This window comes from Notechis scutatus, chromosome 15, assembly GCF_049901735.1.
Source record: "Notechis scutatus isolate UNSWTSFEM ecotype Mainland chromosome 15, rNotScu1.2, whole genome shotgun sequence".
Lineage (NCBI taxonomy): Eukaryota > Metazoa > Chordata > Lepidosauria > Squamata > Elapidae > Notechis > Notechis scutatus.
In genome coordinates, this window is record NC_142023.1 from 6,887,204 (window position 1) to 6,902,577 (window position 15,374).

At 51.1% G+C, this 15,374-nt stretch overlaps 2 protein-coding genes across 3 annotated transcripts; one reads left to right on the top strand and one right to left on the bottom strand.

Moving 5' to 3' along the window:
• Window positions 1-1,902: 1,902 nt before the first annotated feature.
• NDUFA8 (NADH:ubiquinone oxidoreductase subunit A8) lies at window positions 1,903-5,301 on the bottom strand. Its single transcript, XM_026685827.2, has 4 exons — window positions 5,151-5,301; window positions 4,061-4,224; window positions 3,228-3,393; window positions 1,903-2,190 (listed from the first exon to the last, which is right to left on the bottom strand). Exons 1-4 carry the CDS (start codon window positions 5,199-5,201, stop codon window positions 2,053-2,055), a joined length of 519 nt encoding a protein of 172 aa, XP_026541612.1. The 5' UTR covers window positions 5,202-5,301; the 3' UTR covers window positions 1,903-2,052.
• An 86-nt stretch (window positions 5,302-5,387) lies between these two features.
• MORN5 (MORN repeat containing 5) lies at window positions 5,388-14,859 on the top strand. Of its 2 annotated transcripts, none has more exons than XM_026685829.2 (5): window positions 5,388-5,451; window positions 6,009-6,156; window positions 6,739-6,850; window positions 7,049-7,180; window positions 14,230-14,859. In XM_026685829.2, exons 1-5 carry the CDS (start codon window positions 5,405-5,407, stop codon window positions 14,307-14,309), a joined length of 519 nt encoding a protein of 172 aa, XP_026541614.2. In that variant the 5' UTR covers window positions 5,388-5,404; the 3' UTR covers window positions 14,310-14,859. The 2 variants fall into 2 exon arrangements, with proteins under 2 accessions (XP_026541614.2, XP_087800085.1); XM_087943959.1 differs by having other exon boundaries at window positions 5,405-5,516; window positions 14,230-14,456.
• The last annotated feature ends 515 nt before the right edge of the window (window positions 14,860-15,374 follow it).

A 15,374-nucleotide genomic window follows, 5' to 3' on the forward strand; every position in this document is an offset into this window, starting at 1 on the left:
TCAGCAGCCGCCTCCATGCAGGCAGGCCAACCTCGGGAAGGAAAGGAAGAAACAACCCAAAAAAACACTACCAAGCACAGAGATAGCAGAGCAGGCGGAGGGAACTCCTGCCTGGCCTCTGTAGGGAGGGAAGGAGGGTGGGCTGGTTCTTCTGAACAGGGATGGGTGGGAGAGGAAGCTTTCAACCTCCCTCCGCTCCCCCCGTGCACAGAGCAGCAAGCCCTGAGTGGGGCTCCCGCCTGAACCCCAATTCCAAGTGCAGATCCCAATTCCAAAAGCCAGGAAAGAGACATTCCCAATGCCCTCTGCCCCACCAAGTAAGCAGACCCCCCCCCCAGAGACCGTTTGCTTTGAGGCTTTCAAAGCCCACCCCCCACCCAAGCTATCCCTCCCGGATGAAATTCTTCTCTAAAGAAAAAGGCTGCCTTGAATGACCTACGGGCAGAACAGCAGGATTGCAAACCGTGTAAATATATACGTAAGATAAATGAAAAAAAATAATCATCCCAAGACAGACAGACACACACGCAGAGAGAGAGAGAAGAGACACATGCCCATTATATTAAGGACACCAGACTGTTTTTCCATGCGTGTGTGTGTGTGTGTGTGTGTGTGTGTGCGCGCACGCCAAATGTTTCATCTGGGCTAGGCGCAGGTCCTTAATCACCTGTGCTTTATTTATGCTTTCCAGAGGCTGCACTGATCTGTGTACGTTTCTGGTGTTTTGATCCACAAGCAAGAGGAGAACGACGCAGCAGGATTTCTGGAACTGACACGCACCGTCGAAGGATAGAGAACTACTGAAACCACGCGAATCACTTGCCGCCTGCCTTGTTTATGTCGGCCGCAGACTTCTAGCCCAAGACGCTCCCTCTCGGCCGAAGAATTGGACTAAACAGCTGGAGTTCATATTCTCAGGACTGGGAGAAACAACAACTGTTTGCTGATTTTTACAGCCCAGCAACCTCAGGGAATCTCCAATGCAACCAACCATCAGTTCACTGCTGCCTGCTGGCAGCCTCCTCCTCTCATGTTCCAGCTTTAACCTATGCTGGCACAGCTGAGATCCCCTCCCGCTTTATTCCTCCCCGTAGCTCTGATGTCCACGTAGCGATGAGGTATATCTGCAGGTCTGTTTAATCTCCAGGGAAGGCGTCCTGAAACTCAAAAAAAACGTGCATGCTATTTTCCAACACTGCTTTGAACTTGGTTAAGTCTACAGAACACAGAGTGACAGGGTTGGAAGGACCCCCTGCTCAAACTGGTTTAGCCCCTTGCCCCTGACGGCGTTTTGGGCGCAAGAAGTATTACAGACTGACAAAACTCACATCAATTTTCAGAGCCTCCTCGGTTAAAGAAGATGTAGATGGACACAGACAGAGGGAGGTAGGAAAATTTTCTGTAGCATAAATGTGTCCCCTCCTGGATTTGAGGGAGTATTGTGAACCAAGAGGAGGGCAGTTGAAAGCCTTAATGTCAGTTAATGTGGATGAGGAGATTCCCAGAAATAGAACCAAATCTTAGCAGGATAGAGATACAGGTCTTCACCGTGTGGATCCCAGAAATATGGAAGGAAGCGGTAGGTTAATCTCACTGCAGACCGCAAGAACCCCTTCAAGGCTGGGATGAATGGTTGTGTGAAAAGGACTGAGAGCGAGGCTCAAAATAACGTGCGACAACGCTCAGAAAGTCAAAGATCAGCGGGCAAGGAGGAAAAGGCAGATCCCCTTGGTTTGTCCCAAGAAGATGGGCGTTAAGAAATCCATAATAATCTCCTTAAACCCCATTAGACGCCTTCCTCACTGCTGCCCAGGGAGGCTGATTCCAGGGTTACAGAGAACGTTTCTGTACTCGTCTATTTCAAACAAACACATGAGAAGAAAGCATGAAAAGTCGGACCGCTCAAAGAATATGCATTTAATGACTGTTGGGTACAGGTAAGATCCATCCAACACCAACGAAGTGTAATCTACGGTCCACCAAAAAAAAAACCTCACGGTTTTCTTCCATGGCTGGTGTACGTGCAGAAGTGCAAATTTTTTTTTTCCCCCTCTACCAACTCCAGAAATAACCTCGGTGACCGTATTTCGCAGGCTTGTATTCGCCTTCGGTTGGCAGGTTGGCTGGCGCTCTCGTTCGGGAATGGCAGGGGTTCTCGGGGAGGGGACGGTCGGTCTTCACTTTAGTGACCTGGAAAGGGAAGAATCACACGGGAAGTTCTTGCTGAGCGGAAGGGACGGAAGCGCTGCAAGGGAAAAAGGCATTTCAGAAGGGAAGTGGAGGGAAAGAGCAGGGAAGGACGCCTGAAGCTGGTTTAGAGGCAGTTAAGACACAGGATCTCCTGCCCCAGTATTTCCTACTCGGGTCAGACTAAATGGGCCTCTGTAAATATTCTCCTCTTACCCTCGGTTGGAAAGCTGGGTCAAGATCTGATAAACACGCCAGAATGTAAGGCCCCTTTGCTGGCATGCAACACGGGAAGAGGCTGCTCTGCAACCCTGTGAACCAACCCCCAAAACACAGCCATACAACGAGACATGGAAGCAGGAAGGGGTCCTCTGGAAACACTCCGCACCTCAAACTAGACTATAAAGTAGCCAGAGTTTTAACTGAGCAAATTACAAGATAGGCCCACAAGGGCAAAAGAGGTACAGAAAAGGAACTCAAAACCTACATTGAAACTGACCTATTATAGGCCAGACTCCTACAAAGCCAAACTGGGAGGGAGCATCAGGTCCAGGATAACTGCAGCATAATATAGCTAAAAAGCAGCCATCCATTCCCTGCCTCTATCTTCCAAGACATCCTTTGCAATTAACAGAGGCGGCTACTTGAGGGACAACTGCTTCCAACTGCCCTGGCTGTTACACAGATCCTTTCCGAGCAAACGTCTTCCTACCTCACCAACTCACGTGCAAAACTGCTAGCTCTGTCAGCACAAAAATATGCCTGGCAGGGTCAGAAAGAGGGGAGTTAGACCCCTGGCTTTCACATGCCAGAAACCCGTCACCCCCTTAAAGGGCTGGTTTAACCTGGCCACGCTCCACAGCCTCATGCATCCTAACAAAGAGGAAAGTGAACTCAGTCTTACCACATTCTCAGAGCTGCAATGGGAACAGAGGAAGGGGATCTCCGCGTGATTGGAGATGGTGGGAAACAGCAGTGAGCACTTGGTCCACTGACCACGAGGACATGCCTCCAGAGAGACACGGACGGTCTTTGTTTACCTTTGACAGCTGACCCAGCTCTGGCCTCACCCAGCCCAGCTTGTCCAGCACGCAATCATCGAAGAGCTGCTGCTGCTTCCGACACTGACGAAGCTTCAACGTGTTGGACTTGTCGAGACAGTTCCAGTATTCGTTGAAGGGCTCGGCGCAATGCAGCTTGACCTGCCTGCAAAAAAACCAGAGGAGGCCGCCGCGTTTGGTTAACGGAATAAAAGGTTGCAAGACATTCCGAACGTTGACACCCAGGCAAGAATAAGAACGGAAGACTGGTGCATTAAATAACAACCTGGGTACACAACCCCAAAACATCTGGAGCCCCACTTGAACTTCATCGACATTGACAAAATCACCACTGGTCAATTGCGGAAGGCAGCTTTGCTTGGAACAGCTGACATCCTGCGACCAGATTTTTCACACCATCAAACAAGAACATCTGCCCATCTTAGGAAGGACTCAACAGATGGACAAAAATGCCAATTCCAGTTCAAATACCTGTGCCACACACCATACTAATATATTATTTGAGTACTGTCGGCATTGACAATATCTCTATTGGTCAATTGCAGAAGGCAACTTTGCTTGGAACAGCTGACAAACTGCTGTTAACACCATCAAGCATCCACATCTGCCTATCTTAGGACTTTGGGAAGGTTTCAATAGGTCGGTTAAAATGGCAAATCCAGCCTGAACATCTGGCTGTGTGACAAACCATTAATACAACTCACTTCAACCCTGAGCTACAAACATTCTCCTTTATTAATAACAATTCCCTTCGAGGCCCTCAGAGCATGACCCAGCCCGGAGTCCCAGAGCCCTCCCCGTGCCAGGCTCACTTGAAAAAGTCCACAGCGCACTTGCTGACGGCCCGGCCCTCCTTCAAGCACTTCCGTGGGTCCCTCTCCTCCCAACGGCACAGCATGAACTCCTTGTTGATCTGGTCACACTGCGAGCCATAGTGGTGGGCACCGGCCTTCAGGACCGCGGTGCCAACCGGCAGCTGAGGAGCAAGCGAGGAAGTCAACGTTGCCATCTTGCAGGCCTTCAAGGGCATCAACGATTCGTAACGCACACAAATAAATACCTTTCAGCTACATAAGAGAGTGGGGTGGTTTAAAACCATGAGAAGCCTCTGCTCATCCCCTCTTCTCCAACAGGGGCCCCTCAATAGGGTCACAATATTTAGGATATTTATTTGTTTGCATTTTAAGAACTTTATTATTTAAGAACATTGATATTTCTGTGGTCTTTTATAATTGCACCTGCAGTGTTCATAAGCTTCCTTTTTATCTCTTCTTGCACATGCCAAAGTGGGTGAGATGGTTATATAAATTTGATTAATGAATAAAGTTCATGAATATCCCAGATTGTGCAGCCTGGTTGTTCATCAATTCTTATTTTATTCCTTTCCTCACCTTCCCTTCAAATATAATCTTCCTGCTGGTTGTCAAATCCATGCCAGGAGAAGGACTACAAATTTAAGTTGTGAAAGTCCACGTAACAATTTTTTTGGGGGGGGGGGGATTTGCTTGTTTTGTTTTATTTATTTTTGTTTTGCTTGCTTGCAAAATTTACTGCGCTCCCATCTTAGCCAGTGCAATCTTCCTGCTGGCTGTCAGATGCTTGCTGGGAGAAGGATAAAACTCTCAAAAGCTCTGAAACTGCAGGAAATGAATAATTTTTGCAAAAAAAAAAAATCTTATTTATTTGTTTGCTTGTTAAATAAAGGGGGGGGAGGCTTCAAGAGAATTGGGGAGAGGGGGTTGCAGGTCCAGACCTGGATATTGACCCCCTGGGGAAGAGTGACCCCCAAGAGGGGCTTGGGGAGGTCAACCCGGGGGTCAAAGGTCACGGGAGGTCAGGCGAGTGGGGAAACTGAGGCAGCGCTTGGGGCTGGGCGCTCCGGGGAGCAGCGGGGCGGCTCACCTCCGGCACGTCCAGCTCCTCCATCGAGGGCACCTCCATCAGGCCCGCCATGGTCGCAGAAGCGCCGCACCTTGAACTCCCCTTCGCCGATGCCGCCGCAGGGCCTCAGGCCGCCACTGCGCATGCTCCTTCCCCCTTTTCCCCCGCCACGCAGGCGCAGACGCCCCGCTGTGGGCCCCGCCCCGCCCGCCCCGCCCCCGCGTTGCCTAGGCGACGGAGACGCGCGCGCCTGCGCGCCCCAGCCCCGCCGCGCCATGCAGTACACGGGCAGCTTCTACCGCGGGCAGCGCGTCAACGGCAGGTGCACGTGGGGACGCGCCCCTTTGGGGAACCGGGGTCCAGCCTCCGCCCCCTCCCCGCCTAAAGGTTGCAGAGTGGGGGTGGGGGGTGGTGCACACGTCTTAGGCGGAGGTTGCAGCGGGGAGCCTCTGTTCGCGTGTAAAGGAGGGTGCCTGGCACGAATGCCCGGCAGATGCGGGCTGCCCCCGTAAAGACTCGGCTGGGGGACGCGGTCCGTTAATATGCAACGCTAAATAAACCATAAATCACCCCTAAAGCTTATGCAGGACTGTGTCGATAATGCTCTTAAGGGCAAGACGGGGGGTGGGGGCTTGGGGGGCGATGGGGGCCGTTATCCCTGCCTATTAATAGGTCCAATGCATCATAGTCTCCCCTCCTCGTTTGATATATGATGATTAGGGGAGGGGGGGGCAACGCATAGGCCTATTGCTTCCTTGCATGAGGGTGAAGCCCCCACCTGGGCAGGGAAGGGCTAGGTGGGTGGGTGGGCGAGGGGCTTTGTGGTTGGAGAGAGGTGTAAGAATGGGATGCCTGACATTCCCTCTGGGCTCCCCCCAGGTTGGAAGGAACGGGGACCTACACCCTCCCCACCGACACCAAGTACGAGGGCGAGATGAAGGACGGGATGTTCCATGGGAAAGGAACCCTCTACTTCCCCGGCGGCAGCAAATACGAAGGGATTTGGGACAAAGGCATCTGTGTGGAGGTATGGAGTCCGCCAGGGGGATCCGGGAGCCTCTGGGGTCCTTGAGCGATGATCTCCTGGAGGGAGAGGATGTCGACCCATCTGGGCCTATGGGGAGCCATCCTTTCTCCTCCATTTCTGAAGCCTTGCCAGATGTCTTCCTGGGTGAGAGTCCCAAGCACGTTGTGCTTCCTACACCCACAAATCAAGAGTGGCTTGGTGCACATCCTGTGCTAAGACGATGCTGGGGAATGGATCCAGAATGGATTGCCCCATAAGGACCTTTTAGGACCAGGGGCTGGACGGACCTTAAATGTCCTTCAAAGATGTCCATCCTCTTCAGAAGTGCCCACACCTGGCTCTTCTCCGTAGGGTGTCTTGCTTCTTCTACCTGCCTTGTTGCTCTGTTTCCTGGGTTTGATAAAACAGATTTATCATTGATGACCGCTTGATAAGCAGGTTCATTCACATAACCCGAGAAGGAGAAGAAGCCATCCTTGAGGGCTCGGGCGGCATCCTTAAACCAAAATACAACCAAGAAACAGGAAGTTGGATCTCAATGCTTGGTTCTGCTCAACCTTAACTCTGAATTTGGCCCGGCAGGGGAAATACACCTTCTCTGATGGTTTGGAATATAAAGACAACAAGTGGCATTACTGCGATGGCTACGACCGGAGGTTTTACACAGAAATCTGCAACGGCCTGAAGCCAGCAGGTACAGCCTTGAATCAGCCCGATGATGGAATGACTGATACTTCCCCTCTTTGGGAGGTGGGTAGACCTTCTCCCCTCTGGTTGGGAGACCCCAAAAGAGTCACAATCGGAGCTCCTGGTACAAAGCAGTAAACGTTGGGCTATTTCTTCAGGGTTTTCGTTTCTCACCTCCTCCTCTTCCTCGGTTTCTCTTTCCAAGGGATTTCCCAGCTGACCGACCTGGATCCTCCCCGGCGCATTCCCACCAGCTGCTACGACTGCGGAGATGGTTTCTACAACCCGAACACCAGAGTGGTGGTGGATTACCGGCACCGCTTTCTGAGAAATGCAGGTAGGCCCTTCTCCTGCGGATCCCTTCCCACCTGGAACCGGTTGCAGGGGCTGCACAATCAGCAAGGCGGAAGTCCCCGTCACCCTTGGGCAGACCAGCCCAAGTCTTGGAGTCCTTCAGATCAGGGGTTGCCAACCTTTTGGATCTCAGGGACCACCAAACTCATAATTTTAAATCCCAGAGACCCTGGGAAAATCCCCCAAAAAAGTCTGTAGGAAAATTCCCCACCCCGTTTTCCTACCAATCCATCATTCTTTATTTGGGATCGCAGGATACCGTCTCCAGCTCCGTTCTCAGGGGGAGAGAGAGAGGGAGAGACTTTTGGCTTCATGCAAGGAAAACAGCAGGAGCAGCAGAAATCTTTCTTTCTCTCCCCCAAACTCCACCAGAAATGAGTCTTTGCTGGCGCAGCTTCTTGGAGCAGGAGGCCTTGCAGGGTCCCAAAGACACATTTCTGGCAGAGTTTGGGGGAGAGAAAGAAAGACTTTGGCTGCTTTCCTTGCGTGCAGCCAAAAGCAGAAGAAAGAAGCGGAAAGAAGCAGCCCGGTGGCCAGGCCAGGCGCGTGGGGTGAGTGGGGCAAGTTCCCCCTCTTCTGCCCTTTCTCCCCTCCCCTCACTACCTCATGTTATTCGCAGTGCAAGCACCACAAGCCTTATATGTGCCCGCGCAGCCTGGATTAATTGCTTTGGGGGTGGCATTTCTCTGCGGACCACCCAAATTTTCTCAAGGACCACCAGTGGCCCCTTGGCCCACTGTTTGGGAGTGGGGAGGAATCAGGGCCCTTCAGATCAGCCTTCTTAAGACCCTTGAAGGTAGGTTGGACTCTAGAGACGCTCCACTAGAAGGATAGGCCATGACCTTGACGGGGTTGGCGGGATCGGTCCTGGAACACCTCTAGAACTTTGCCATAGCTGGGACTGGGCCATCTCTCCTACGACAGCCTAATCACCATGCCTCTGGGTGCCATCAGACCAAGCTCCTGGACCCGGGGTCAACACTCGTGAGGAGTGAGATAAACACAGGAATTCCCAATGCAGGATTGAGAGAGAGAGAGAGAGAGAGAGAGACTCAGCCACAATCATAAGTGGCCCATTGTGCGAATCCGCTTTGCAAGAGGGCATCTGGGCGTTGTGCAGGAGCGTGGCCCCCTTCCCTCCCCCTCCCTCTGGGTGTGAAGATGCGATCTGGTGCCAAAGCCCATCCCTTCCTTTAAGGCCACGGATACAATTGGAAACGACCAGCATTTGTCTGCCCTTCAAGGAACAGCCGCCCTCCCCAGAGGGTCTTCCAAGGCTGGAGGGGGCCACCGAGGTGACAAGAGAGGGGGGGGGGGCGAGCGTGCAAGGAAATGGTCAGCCGGGCGAGGGAACACATCCAGAACTGCTCCTTTGCCGGAAAGGCAGGAAAACCCTGGCAGGCGACTGGCCAGCTCTGGAAGCATCAAAAACAGATGGCAGGAAATATTTAGGAACACGCCCAGGCTTTCGAGAGCAGATAGACCCACCCGGAGAGAAACTAAGCTCCGCCTCCGTCTGGGGTTCGAAAGAGGCATTGCGAAGACTTGAACCCAGGTCTTCGGCCTTGAACGAGCCCTTTCCATTCTAAGATTTTTTTTCCCCTGCCCTCTGTTTCTGCTCCTCCGTGGCCCTTTTGCAGCCCTGAATTCCTTTCTCTCTGCCCGGCCCTGCCTGGCATCGCTGCCGGTTGCCCCTCGAGAGCAGCGCCTGGCCCCCTGACAAACAGGGCAGGAAATGGCCTGTGACACCCAGGCCCCATTAGCTGTGACGGGTTCAAATGGCCACTTTGCAAGTCGCAAATTGAAACTATTAGCCTGGAAGGAAATAAATAAGTGTGTCTGCTCGGATACTTTTTTCGCGGATGGCGTTGGGTTTTGATCAAGCAATGAAAGTCCTCCGGTTTTCTTTTTTCTTTCTTTTTTTTTTTTTTTTTAACTCTCTCTCTCTCTCTTTTTTTTTCTCCCCTTCTTCCTCTTTTCTGCTTTTGTATATTTAATCATTGTGAATTATAAGCCGTGTGAAAGATTTTAGCTCTGGGGCATTTGCCAGATGGTTGATTCTGCTATTTTTTTTTTCCTCCCTCTTTTTCTTTCGCACAACAAAAGACATAATGTTTGTGGCAAGCCCCGAGAAATTGTTGGTAATCAGTGCATTCTTCAAAGAACGGGCGCCAGACCTGTTTGCAAGAATGTTCCGGCTTATGCCGAAATTAATCGCGAGCTCTTTTGAGTCTGCTCCTGGGCCCGGGAACGAAACAAATTGTGTCAGTTGTGTGCCGGTTTTCCCATCGCCCAGCCCTCTGAACGGCAGAGAGATGAGATGGGTGAATGAGCGCCTTTCTTTCTTTCTTTCTTTCCCGCCCGCCTCCTACATCTTTTGGTTGTTAATACTGCATATGATCGACACAGCCGTTGTTTCTGAAATCACCGCTTGGTGCAGCTTCCTTAAGGCGAACTCAAAGGATCTGGTTTTGTGGAGGAGCCTCTCCGAGGGGAGAAAGATCCCTCATGGAGCCGTGCACTCCAGAACTGTTGAGTTAGCGATGCCCAAAATTGGGGTGTGGAGTCAGAAGGAAATGCACGTAATGCAGCACTGGAGGCTTTGGAGATGCCAAATCTTTTTGAGCTCAATCTGTGTCACCAAAGAGAGACACAGGGAAGCTCCCTCTGCTCTTATTTAATTCAGCCCTGGATGAATTTTTTGCTTGCTTTCGTGGTGTGGAGACAATAACTTGGTCCTCAACACCAATAAGACCAAGGAGCTTATAGTGGACTATAGAAGGAACAGATCAGACCTCCAGCCCTTGCTTATCAATGGAGACCGAGGGGAGCAAGTGGCCAGTTTTAAGTTTCTGGGTGTTACCCTAAAAGAGGACCTGACCTGGGGGGGCTCACATTGTAGCTGTGGGCAAAATGGCCCAGCAGAGATTATACTACCTGAGGCTTCTCAGGAAACAACATCTCAATGAAAGACTGCTGGTGACCTTCTACTATAGAGAGTATCTTAACTTACTGCACTTTTGTATGGTTTGCCAGTTGCACAGGGGCAGATAGGAAAGCACTCCAGAGGGTTAACGTCATTGCCCAGAGGATCATGGGTTGCCCTCTCCCCTCTTTGGAAGAGCTTTAGAGCTCCCGCTGCCTTAAGAAAGTTCAAAACATTCTCAAAGATCCGTCTCATCCTGGGCACCCTTTTTTTTTTTTTTAACTATTACCATCTGGCAGACGGTACAGGACAATAAAAACAAGGACAAATAGGCCGAAAAACAGCTTCTATCCCAGGGCAGTAGCTCTTTTGAATTCTGCTGTATAGTGCAGTGTTGGTGTGGTGTCGGGGGTTGCCGGTTCAATGTGTGGAGTGTGAAGGATGTGTGTTTGTGTTTATTTTCATGGTCATGATGCGCCCTGAAGATGATGTTTGATTTCGTTGTACGAGATGCAATGGCCATAAAGTAAACTCAACTAAATTTTAGAGGAAGGGCAGCATTCTTAAGCCAGACTAGGAAAGGGCCCACATGTGATTCTTCTGTCAGGCTCTTGGAGACTCACCATCCGATCCAAGAGACACGGGTGTAAAATAGGCAGGATCGTGAGAAGCTGTTCCTCACCTTCCGGCGACTTTTTTTTTTAACCACTGCCTGGCCCTAGCGAGGGCTCAGCAGGAGGACCTGGTGGCATTCAGCTGTGGGCATTCGGGGTCCCAAATCTCCCTTCCCAGCCTTTCCACCTAAAAGCACCTCCCTCCCATTTGAGGAGGGACTCCGCAGATTCCCTTGGAGAGCCCTGCTGGGCTAGGGGTGGGAGGGGGTCCGTGCCTTGGCAACTTCTCCATGGCAGAGTCCACGATCTTTGGTGCTTGCCCCCCCCGCCGACCCCTCCGGGTTTCCAGGCCCTCAAATAATGACTGCTTGGAAACCTGCAAAGATTGAATTCCTGGCTTGCCAAAGAACAACAAGCAAAGGTTTGGGTCTGAGCTGTCTGCTACGGATACGTAGCCGCCTCCAAAGCCGGGGAATCAAATCCAAAGCGTAACATTAACAAACAGATCGTTTCAACCCAGGCTGGAAGAGTTCCTTTTAACGGGCAATTTGTAATTGCACCGGTTAAATGGGAACCAGCAGCTAAGGGGTCACTCCTGGTTGGTGGCCAAGGGTTGCGGAGAACTTTCTGGATGGCAATTAGCCTGGAAGTCGCAGTCAGGCCAGGCCAGGCCAGGCCCGGCCACAGAAGGCTTTGCAGCTGCAGTCTTTATTTTACCAGGAGATTTCCTGAAGGTCACCCTCGAGTATTGAACTCGTCCTTATTCCAGGGCACAGCCATTGTCCAGGTCACTTCAGAACGTTTTTGTTTGACTTCAAAACAAGGACCCAGGAGAGCTCTAACCACAGAGCTGCTCCTAAGATTATGTCCTTTGGGGATGGAGACCTGAAACGGTCTTTGCCCCAGGTTTACGGAAAGCACCCCAGGCAGGTTGCTGGGGATCCCAGACCCCCCCCCCCCCTGCAACAGATCTTCAGAGGGGAGGGTTGGAGTTCTTGATGGCATCAGCGGGGTGTTGGATAAGGAAGGAAGAAGAAGAACGCACGGAGATATACTTTCCCCATCTCTTTAGCATTAAATCATGGCAGCCTCTTTGCTTAAGGCTTGAGGGACCGGGCTAAAAATTCATCTTGAATAGATGAATAACCAAATTGGAAGGGAGCTGGGAGGTCTCCAACCAAACAAGGAAACCCTAGACTCCATCAAGGCTTCCTTAAAACCCCCAAGTCAATCCAGATGCTCCCCATGGATGCAGTGCCTCTCCTGCCCTTCCTTGGGTGGCAGGCCAAGGATGCCGATCCAGGGTGGGTTTGCCACCTGGTCTAGCGCCGGCCCCTTTTCAGGTCCAGCCTGGACTCTCCTCCTTGGGTGCAAATGGGGGTGGGGGTGGTTGAAAAGGGGGAGATGCAAAGAGAATGAACTGAATTGCAAGAGGATGAACTGAATTGCATCCCAATGGGATTTCCCCCCCAAAATCACACACATACACACACACACACACACACACACATACGCAGCACGAAAGACAGAGCGCCTAATTGCACCAGGGTGATAATTTCTAGTTGATTAAAGAGTATTTGTTTTCTCGCTTCTCCCTCTTCTCCCTCCCTCCGGCCCGACCCCCAGTGCCTCTTTTAAAAAAAAAAAAGAGGCGAAGGATGAGCCTCAGTGCTCCTATTAATATTGCCCCCACAATTGTCTTAGCTCAAAAAAGAAGGAAAAATAATAATTTTTTTTTTTTTTAAAAAGAGGAAGGTAATTACAACTTTGCTGTCTGGGAGTACTAATCAAAGTCTGTCCGGGCTTTTCATTCCGTTTTAAATGTGGGTGACAAAAAGAAAAAAAAAAGCCAACTCTTCAGGCTCACCCCGGTGGGTGTGGCGGGGTGAGGGACGGCACGAGGGGACCCGTGGCGGATAACGAGCAGCTGCCGAGCCAGGACCCGGCATCTGTGATTTAAATTGTTAGCTGCACCGTCAGGTAGAGTGCAGGAAGACATGATGGAGAGGCTGTTAAGTCCCTGGCCGCCAATTACCAACAATCAGGGAGGAGCCCCAAACTCATTCAGCACAATAAACCCAGTTTTCCTTGTTTCATCCTGAAGAGGCTACAGCTGCAGCGGCGATGATTCAGAGCCCTGGAGCAGGCAGGCATGATTAGCAGGCAGCCTGCCTGCCTCCTCTTCCTCTCCAGCGCACAGACCAGCCATTAACCCTTCGCTCGGCTATCCCCACCCACGCGGGATGGGAGGGTGGCGTGTCCTATCCGGTAAGACCAGTGAGAGAGTTGGGGTGATGGAGGACGGGTTCCCCTTCCCTTTGCATCCCTCACCACTGAAGCAGGAGAAGCCCCCCACTCCAGAGAAGGAACATACCTGGTTCTCTCCCTGGTCAAAAGTCCTGCGTGGAAGGCAGAGGTGGCTCTCTCCTTCCTGCCAACGGGCAGAATCCCAACCCTTTCCCAGAGCCACCGCAGGAGCTCCGGAGGTGAGATTTGTGCGGATCCTTGGCTGTGCATGATCCAGCCCTGCCTTCTTCAGGGTAGCCCTGAGCTGTGGCCAACGACCTGGGCGAAGTGGGGCCAGTCGTGCCCCACACAGCCTGGACGTTCTCAGGGCAGCAGCAAAGGGACATTTAGCCCCTCCAAAGTATCACCCACGGGTAGCCCACGGGCTCAATTCCTACCCCCTTCTCCCCTCTTGGTCACAACTGGGAAATTGTGACATGGACACAAGCTGGATTCCCAGAGACCCAAAATAAAAAGGGAATGAAAATATATTTATTGGGGATCCTGGAGTTGGTTTCCTGAACCCAGGAAAAGAAGCCGCGTCGGTTTTGAACCGGTTACCAGATTAACCACCTAACGCTTAAGCAAAATGGAATTTAGATCAGTGGACGTGAATTATAACGGCCTTTCCCCAACAATGCACGGGGGTCCTCAAATTTATTAAATCATCAGCTCACCCCTCCGTGCTTTCTGAAATCCCCTAACAAAGGCCGAAGTTTTGACAGTATGAAAAACGACCTAAATGAAATTAATTGAGTTGTTAAAAGGCAGTCAAGACTGTCGTCATGTCCAGGGCAGGGAATTAGACTAATTCCATGCCCGCTTACTTACCTGGAGTAAAAACCCAGTTTAAACTCACTTGGGCTTGTTTCCAAGTCCAGCTGCCTTGCTAAACCAACCGAAAACAACACCCGAGTGGCCTCATTGCCAGCTCAAAATACACTTGCTTTCTCTTTGAGGGGAACCTTGGGCTTCCTTTCTATCTGCCCTGCCTTGAAAAAAAAAAATATCCTTCTTTTATGTCTTTTAAGTCTTCATTGTTCCTCGCTCAGCTCTTGGGCCCAAACTCCCCAGTTTGACAAGGAAAGGCCAAGAGAGCCACTCACACACCCACACACATACCCTGAATGAAATCCATTTTAATTCTCCTTTTGTGTCTCCCCCTACCACAATTACCACCCGTTTCCCCCCTCACCCCCTCTTAAGATGATGACGAGCACGACTGGATTGTGAAGACGTGCCGGAAAGGCTGGGACGAATGCGTTGGCTTCAAGCCGAAGAAGTGAGCTGGGCGGAGGGCGAAGGAAGAACCCGGCTCCCCTTGGGTTTACCCCCCCCACCCCGCCAGAGGACCCTCTCCCTATAATTTCTCCATTAAGGCCGACGTGGCCTCCCCCTGCCAAGAGAAGGGGGCCCAGCGGCTTTCTTTTCATCGAAGGCCCTAAGTGGAAATGGTGAGCCAATCGCCCGCAATTACGCTCCTCTTCCTCCCCGGTTGGCAAGCGGGCTGCCCGCCCGTCCTTTGCCCGACGCCCCGCCGGGTTCATTGCCCGCCAGATTTTATTGTGGGGTGGTTGTTGTTGTTGTTTTTGTTGTCCTTTTGTTTTGCCCTCCTCGTGGACGTCCCAGGACAAGGCTGGGGCCCCGTTCCCCAAAGCAAAGAAGAGGGAACGGTCTTCCATGATGTCAGTGCCCCGCACCTCCACTCGACTGGACTTTATTTATTACACAAATAAGACATTTACAAAGCACGACAGTAAAAGGGAGCTAATAAAACAAAACCTTGGTTCTGACCTTTTTTTTTTTTTTGTTTGGATTTGATTTTTTTTTCTTTTTTTTTTTAAAAAAAGTGCTTTACATTTTTCTTTTTTTCCCCTCCTCCCTCCCCCCCACAAGCACCCACCCCTCGTCTCTTTTATTTTAAATAAATACCGGTCCTGACCGCCTGTTCTTCCAAAGGTTATTTTTAGCCATGTTCACCTAGACATGCACAAATTGCCACAATCTACAAACAAAACAGTCTGCTCTTTTTTTCCCCCCACCTCCCCTAGACAATTTGGCACAGCTTGGGACCTCCCGGCTTCTCCTGACCGGGCCAGGCAGCCCCCTATTCTGCTCACCACAGCTTTTAAAAAAAAAAAATAGGAAAAGCAGAAAGGGGGAGACGCAACGCTGCTCTTCTGAGACACACACACACACACACCGGCGAGCCCAACGTGCTTCAATTAAATATACGTTATTATCGGTGTGAATATTTCAGCTTTTTCGAACAAAATTTGGCCCTTCTTAGTTCCTGGAAATTAATTCCGGCGCTCCTTTGTCCTCCCAGATCCCGCTAGATTCTACTTTAA